General features: G+C 39.1%; 1 protein-coding gene across 1 annotated transcript; it reads right to left on the bottom strand.

The window, feature by feature from the left end:
• Window positions 1-3,711: 3,711 nt before the first annotated feature.
• LOC110298029 (olfactory receptor 2D3-like) lies at window positions 3,712-4,635 on the bottom strand. The gene has a single exon (XM_021167073.2). It carries the CDS (start codon window positions 4,633-4,635, stop codon window positions 3,712-3,714), a length of 924 nt encoding a protein of 307 aa, XP_021022732.2.
• Window positions 4,636-8,712: the final 4,077 nt, after the last annotated feature.

The raw sequence follows: 8,712 nt of genomic DNA, 5'->3' as shown, positions 1-8,712 counted from the left end.
ACAATCGCCTGATCCATGATTTTGAACCCTTCTTTCTTCCACCTAAGCAGTTTTCTAAAAAACTGCGGCACACCGCCTGTCTCCGTATCTAGTTCCGATTAACGAACTGCTGACCCCAAGCAGAACCAGTGTTGGGTCAGCACTGCTTCAAACTTGATTCGTATCCTACCGCATCCTCAGCAACACTTTACAAAACTGAAATTTTTTAGGCTAGCGCTAGCATGTGTACCTGTCCATTGCTCCGATGCTCCTCCGATACGAAGATTCTTTCCTTTCTTGTGGAGCTCCACACAGCAGTCGTTTCTCTTAACATCCCTCTGCCATTCTTCAGGTCCCAGTTCTGGCGCCAACTGTTGCGGCCCGCCCGCGGTCCACAACACGAACGGTTCAACTGAGAAAGGCAGTTCAGGCTGAAAGAGAGGTAACTAGACAGGCGGAAGAAAAGAATGAAGTCAAGACAAGACTCTGATCAAGACTCAATTTAATATTTCCAGACACTCAGTTTATAAAGGAAGGGGGAGGGAATCCAATTTCCCGCCAAGTAACTCAGGGTCCAGTAGCAGGACGAACACATGTGTGACTCCAGGCAGCAAGGGCAGGTTCCAGCAGTGGGCGTGGCAGGACGAATGAGCCGGTAGCTCCACCCTTGAGCAGGCAGGTTCCAGGCTGGGGGGAAGGGAGGCCACAGGTAGGGAAGTGGGGGGCGCTATGGGGGACTTTTGGGATAGCATTGGAAATGTAATTGAGGAAAATATGTAATAAAAATCAAAATCAAAAAAAATAAAAAAAAAGAATGAATTTATGAAATTCCTAGGCAAATGGATGGACCTGGAGGGCATCATCCTGAGTGAGGTAACACAATCACAAAGGAACTCACACAGTATGTACTCACTGATAATGGATATTAGCCCAAAACTTAGGATATCCAAGATATAAGATACAATTTGCTAAAGGCATGAAACTCAAGAAGAATGAAGACAAAAGTGTGGACACTGTGCCCCTTCTTAGAATTGGGAACAAAACACCCATGGAAGGAGTTACAGAGACAAAGGTTGGAGCTGAGACAAAAGGATGGACCGTCTAGAGACTGCCATATCCAGGGACTCATCCCATAATCAGTTTCTGAATGCTGACACCATTGCATACACTAGCAAGATTTTGCTGAAAGAACCCAGATATAGCTGTCTCTTGTGAGACTAGACCGGGGGTCTAACAAACACAGAAGTGGATGCTCACAGTCAGCTATTGGATGGATCACAGGGCTCCCAATGGAGGAGCTAGAGAAAGTACCCAAGGAGCTAAAGGGATCTACAACCCTATAAGTGGAACAACATTATGAACTAAACAGTACCCCGGAACTCTTGACTCTAGCTGCATATGTATCAAAAGATAGCCTAGTCGGCCATCACTGGAAAGAGAGGCCCATTGGACATGCAAACTTTATATGCCCCAGTACAGGGGAACGCCTGGGCCAAAAAAATGGGAATGGGTGGGTAGGGAAGTAGAGGGGAGGGTATGAGGGACTTTTGGGATTGCATTGGAAATGTAATTGAGGAAAATACGTAATAAAAAATATTTAAAAAAAAAAGAAAGTTCTTTTATTATTGGCATAGTCAGAAAAAAAAGCAGGCATAGTAATTTTAATATCTAATAAAATTATTTCTAAACAATTACAATGAGATAGAGGACACTGAATACTCATTAAAAGGAGAGAGAGAGAGAGAGAGAGAGAGAGAGAGAGAGAGAGAGAGAGAGAGAGAGAGAGAGAGAGAGAGAACTCTGACAAGGTTCCATGCCAGGAAGTTTGGTAAGCTAAAGCAGGTTGAGACCTGGAGAATCAGTGGGCACACACCTGAGACTCAGATGACTCCCTGCTCTCTGCCAGATTCCTGGCCTGGAACCTGTACCAAACTCCTCACATAAGGAAACATGACCTGTGGTCATGTAGGCCCAGAACAGACTTCTCAATGCTAATGAGGTACCTAGAGGTCCTGAGGGTTTAGTCAATAAACTTTCCTTCCCAGACATTTCTCCCTGCAAAAGGTATTTAATCTCAGGTCCTCCCTGAGAAGTGGATATAGTATGATATGCACCCATTTTTCACCACCCATTTCCCACCATGAACGACCAATAAACAATTTAGATCCATGAACTGTCTCTTTCATCAAGATCTGCCATGGGAAGTTGTGGAGAAGGCATTCAACTACAGAGCCTCAGCTTAATTCTCCTGTAGGAGGCCTCTAGGCTCTACCAGCCTGCTTCCACCACACTAAGAACAATCAATGCTGGGACAAGATGGAGCTCTGCTTTTACCTGGCCGTGGGCTAGACAGTATCCCTAGACCATGGATCCCCCACTCCATTTTCGGCTCTTCTATGACTTCCAGTGTTGCCTGGATGTCCTAGAGGCCCTGGAACCTCCCTGAAGCTCAGCACCTGCCTCTGCAGCAGTGTGGGGTAAGCACAGTCAAACTCCCCTCGTTCTGCCTCCCCAAGAGGATGTGCCCAACAGCAGGACAGATGCAGATCCACAGAAATTCATAAAAGAAGTACTAAAGAATTATATATTGACTCTCACACACTGATAGTGGGTAACTCCCCACTCTCAACAAAAGACAGGCCATCCAACTTGAAAGTAATCAGAGAAAATCTGGAGTAACGCAACATAAATCAAATGAGCCTAGCAAACACCTATAGGACATTCCACCCAAACACTAAACAATGCACTTTGTTTTCAGTAGCCCATGAAATTTTTCTGAAATTGACCATATACTAGGACGGAAGGAAGCTTAACAGAGATAGGAAAATTTATATAATACCCTGTGCTTTACCAGACCACCATAGATTAGTGCTGAATATTAACACTACTTGCAAAGGCAAAATGTACACAAACTCATGGAAGTTAAACAATGCAAAATTGAAAAAAATATTAGGTCAAGACAGAAATCAAAAACAGTTAGACAGTTTGAGAATTTAATAAAAATGAAACCCAATGGGACACAATAGCAGCAAATTCATAGCACAATTAAGTGATTATTAACTTAGCCTTTTTAAAATTTTATACTGCTAAGTTTAGTGTTGATTTCAAATCATTTCTCAATCCGTATACTTTCCTTTACCCTTTATGCTCATATTTCTTTGCTTAACTTTATTTTTTAATTTCTGAAATTAAAATAAAACTAAAAAGAGTCCTCCTTTCCCTCCCTCCAAACCTTTCCTTGTCCTTTATGAAAAATTCTACTATTCATTATTGCTGAAGAGCAGCTTTAAATTTGAAAATGCTATGTGCAGAATCATAGACAGTGTTGGAAGTACAACCCTACTTTATGCTTATATCTGTGATTTGCAAATGTACCTGGGATATATCAAAATGCATAAGAATAAATTTGACTACTGACTGAAATAACAAAGGGCATGATTGCTGTGCTAGAATTTTACATATGTTCTTATTGTTGATATTGACTCTTCATTGTAGTTATATGCTTATTTACTCCTGTCTTTATTTTCCTTTCTTGTCTTCTTTTAATTACTTTTGATTTTTTCTCCCTAGGTCTAACCATCTACTGTGTAATGTATTAACCTAGTTGAGGAAGCACTGCACAAAAGTAAAATTTGAAAGTGGGTAATGGGATTAGCATGAAAAAACTTAGAAAGCAATCTCGTATAATGTATTCTTAAATGGTAACTGGCTTCAAATTCCCATGCCCCTGAACTATTTTAAAGTTATTCTCCTGAGAGCCCCTTTCACATCCTTGTTTCTCAGGCTGTAAATGATGGGGTTCAGCATCGGGGTCACTGCTGAATAGAACACCGAAATCATTTTATCCTTTTCATTCATTATCTTAGAGTTGGGCCTCATGTAGGCAAATATTGCTGAGCCATAGAAGAGAACAACAACAATGAGGTGGGAGCCACAGGTGGAGAAGACCTTGAGCCTTCCCTCACCAGACTGCATCTGGATTACAGTGGAGATGATGTTCCAGTAGGAGGTGAGAATGAGGGAGACAGGTGCTAGGAGGATTACCACACCCATTGCAAAGATCGCCATTTCTGTGCTGTATGTATCTGCTGAAGCCAGCTTCAGGAGGGCAGGAGGTTCACAGAAAAAGTGGTTAATGACATTATTTCCTCGATAAGGAAGACGTAATGTGAATGTGGTATCCACCAAGGACACAAATGCACCACTGGCCCAGGACCCTGCAGCCAGCTGAACACATACCCAGTGTGTCATGATGGTGGAGTAGTGCAGAGGCTTGCAGACAGCTACATAGCGGTCATAGGACATCACTGCCAGCAGTGCACACTCTGTGCATCCGACCAGAAGCAACACCACTATCTGTGTGGAGCACCCAGCAAAAGAAATGGTCTTCCTCTTCACCAGGAAGTGGACAAGCACCTGGGGCACTGTGGTAGTAGAAAAGCAGAGATCTGCAAAAGACAGGTTTCTAAGGAAAAAGTACATGGGGGTGTGGAGTCTGGGGTCTGAGTGGATGAGCACGATGATCAGCAGGTTTCCCAACACAGTGAGCAGGTAGATGAAGAGGAAGAGGAAGAAGAGCAGGACTTGGGTCTGTGGGTCCTGTGAGAGACCCAGGAAGATGAATTCTGTCACAGAGGTTCTGTTGTCTTCACCCATGAATGGCTGTTTGTCTCTGTAGAAGAGCATCAAGGAAAGAAATAGGCACATCAGTTGTTTCAGAATATTTACATAACTGGTTATTTTGTTAATTCAAATATGGGCCATTTAGTTCTATAAAACTCTTTCCATATTGTGAAAGACCGGGGTTTTGGGGTGCTGTGTGGTTCTGACAACAGAAAACCAGGGTTTTTTTCTTTTCCCTTTTCATCTTTTAGTGGAAAAAGGATTCTGAGTATGTTCCAATACCAAGCCACCTGTGTTCCTCCCAATAACCTGAGAGGGCTGTGTTGCTGCTCAGAGCACACCATCCTTATGTGGGTCTGAGGAGCAAACCTGATAACCTTACCTAGTTATTCTTTATATTGAGAAATGGTGATAATGTTTATGAAGCCTGTCATCTTCATTATTTGCAAAATAATAATTTTTTTAAAAATCGTGCATCTTTCTTTGTTTGCTTTTGTTTTTGGTTTTGTTTTTTCCTTTAAAAAAAAAAAGCAAGGGTTTCTCTGTAGGATAGCCTTGGTTGTCCTAGGACTCGCTCTGTAGATTAGACTGGCTTTGAACTCAGAGATTCACCTGCTTCTTCCTCCCAAGTGCTGGGACTAAAGGTTTGAGCCGACACCACCCAGCAAGAATCACTCTTTAGACTAAGGAATAAGTAGAAAGTAATGGTGAAGGGATTCATGTTTCATGATCCTGTCCATCACTCAAATCCACTTTTATCTTATTTTTTATTTCCAATATAAAGAGAATTCCGTGGGTTACCAATAAAATAGCTGGCTCTTTGGCTGTTACACTTAGCATCCTTCAAATATCCAAAGTCTGTCTTCTGCACAATTTTGTAGTTCTTTGCAAATGGTCCTTCAGCACTAATGACACCAATTTCCATCCATTGCTAACACCTAGTGACTATTATTGTTAACAGTTTCATTTCATTCACTTCTAATCCACTTTAAGTACATAATATATAGTTGCTATCACTCCTATATTACTAAATGCAAAAATTACTCCAAATAGTTTCACACTAGCAATTCAGAGTACCCCTTCCTCTCTACATACTCAAAGTTTTCTTCTTTCTTAAAGAATTTTCTGTAGAGGTTAAGGTCTTGTGAGCTCCCTCTGTCTATAGCTCCTATCTACTCTAAATGAACTCAGAGGACTTCTCTATCTCCAGGGTGTTACAGCTACCCTAACTGCCAGAGTTAGCAACAGATGGACAAACAACAACCAAGCATATTTCTAGTTTTATTTCCAATGTTTTAGCACTGCAACGAGTATTATTAAAAGGGCAGATATTGAGAAATGAAACAAATATCACTTGCAGATGATTTGGTGGTGGGTCTTTTAAAACCACAAGTCAACTCTAGGCTTATATGGGGGAGTAGGAGTCATGGAAAGAAGCAGAGTGGGAGAGAAGTAAAAATAATGAAAATGCTGTACTCGTGTGTGAAATTTTCAGAAGAATAAAAATTTAAATAAAAACTCTACCACTTAAAACCTTCTTTATTATTTCATCTCTTAACAAGAATTAACATCATATAAGTCATTAGACATTAACAATTGCCCAAAGTTAGAAATAAAAGGCAATCCTTTGTGTATTTATTATGGCTGTATTTGGGGGAGGCAAGTTTGTGTGTGTGAATGTGTGTGTGCTTCTGCATCTGTATGTGATTCTTGTGCTTTTTCTTTGGCTTTTCTTCCTTCTGTTTGCTTGTCTTGTTATATTCTGATTTGTTTGTTTATATTTTATCTTATTTTTTTATTATCCCTTAACACTTGTTGTTTCCTATAGTGAAATGTAAGGGCGTGACTTCAGATAGGGGGTGGATATTAGAGGAGTAGGGGAAGAGAAAGCCATAGTGAGAATATGTCATTTGAAAAGAATATATTTTCAATAAAAGAAAAATAGAAAAAAAAGATAAAATAAAAGGATAAATTATATATTTTGAGGGTCCTTAGAAACTATTATTATTCCCTAGAAAAATAGTGAATGTATAGTGAACTCACAACAAATACCACCATGTTGATTAAAAGGGGTGACCCTTGTGGTGGAGGAACCTAGTGAGAACAGGGAACATGGCTCAGTAGAGACCTACTCTTCTTTGTACTTACATATAATGATTGTTTTCATTTCCAATTTAGCCTACATACTCTGAGGAAAGAAAAGACAATGAAATTTTTAAATAAGTAAACAGTTAAAATGAAAATATGTAAAAATGAAAAGTCGATAATACAGTGAAACTAATGTCAGAATATGTCAAAGCAGACACTATAAATTATAGGAGTCAGCCAGAAGAGGCTGCCTGAGTGGTAGGTTAATGCTAAGCTCAGCATTTCCAATAAGAATAATTACTGTTCCTTATTAAATAAGTCATAATTAACTGATTGACAAGATAGGGACAAATGTGATGTGACTGCATAATTTAGCACAGTGAAAACATAATTTTTTCAGATTTCCAGCATGTTTGTCCATGTACTGCATACAGAGAAACATACATCACTAAGTATATATATTTAAAAATAAGTTAGTGCTTTATTGACTCCATGAAGATTTCTGAGCCTGACTCCAAAGGTCCAAAGTTCAAAAGGAAATGATAATTTTGACTTGAATGGCTTAAGCATATACTGTGACAAAACACAATGGGAATAAGGAATCAAAGAAATTACATTAGAGATGACAGAGCAAACATTAATAACTCTTTATGGATGTGCAATGATAAACTAATAAAGAAGTAGGAGATAAATACAGTGGGAACAGGGAGTATACATATGTCCTGGCAGTTACAGTACATTATAATTTAGCCCAGTCTTATTAAAATTAGATGCCTCAGTTGTTCACCTGTAGATAATACTTTTGAATATATGATATGCTAATGGGGTTTTTCTAATTACTGAAAATACATGACTATTTTTGTGTGCATAGAAAATACATAAAAATCAACACCTTACAATATAATTCTCAAACATTCATGCTTTCAAGTAGAGATCATGTATTTCAGTGAGTGATAGGATTACAACTGACAATTCTCTTTTCAACTTTGTATAATTTTATTATCTGTATATTCAGTCACAAAGCAGATCTTTGTGTTTATAACCAGACAATAAAAGTTTTTTTCTACTGGGTCTTTTAGGATGTAGCTGTTTAATTTCTGTTTTAATAGCTGTTTTAATTTCATCACTGCCTCTCTTTCCATCCTCCCTGCTACATTCTGAAACTTTGTAAACACCTAGCATAAAAGCTACAGTTGGGTAGAGACCTTGTTTTAAACTCTATTTCTCATCTAATCTTTATAATAAGTTACTCTGTTTACATACTATGTAGACAATGAAAGTAAGTTTCCAATTAAAGACATGAATTTTCTAGGTTTTCAGTGTTTCAGATTTCCCAAGATGGAAGCCTCATGCTTGTGGTCATAATACTCATCATCTCTTCCTGAGAACCTGGTAACATCATACACAGGGTTATAGTGGAATAGTACAAAGCAAAATCAAGCCAACTTTCACTGTGCTTCAAGGGATGTCCATCTTGTGACCTGCAGACATGTTGTCAAGGGGAGCTAGAAATGTAGCCCAACATGAAACCCTAAATGTTCCTTAAAACATTATGAGTCTGGTTGATATTTTTCTGTAACTCCTTTTATGGTTTCCTATTTAAAAGAAAATTGTAAGTAGCAGCATGGTATTGCACAGTCCTGGTATTCCTGCAGGCATTACCACCACACACACTAACAGCCCTCCTTGAAGACTTTCTGTTGTTTTCTTCTTAATATTATTTTACTAATTCTGTTCAAACATTGTTAAAGAGGATAAACAGAAAACAGCCTACAGTTCCCATAGGCAAATGGTTAAAACAAATCCAGCCAGCATTCATTGAGAGAAATGTTCTGCTTTGTTTTTAGTTAGCTATTTAAAAAAAAAAAAAAAACAGGAGGGAATCCTGCTGTAATCTACTTTATGGAGAAGTCTGTTTACTCAATGAAATAGACCAGTCACTAAAGACAAACACTGTGCTTCTCTCAAATGTGCTATCCGAAATGGACAGACTCAAAATCCAGTGACTCTAAAGAGGAGGAA

Source organism: Mus caroli, unplaced genomic scaffold (assembly GCF_978045245.1).
Source record: "Mus caroli unplaced genomic scaffold, Mus_caroli_1 scaffold_8, whole genome shotgun sequence".
In the NCBI taxonomy this organism is placed as follows: domain Eukaryota; kingdom Metazoa; phylum Chordata; class Mammalia; order Rodentia; family Muridae; genus Mus; species Mus caroli.
The sequence above is the reverse complement of the archived record's forward strand: the minus strand, read 5'-3'. Positions and strand labels throughout refer to the sequence as shown.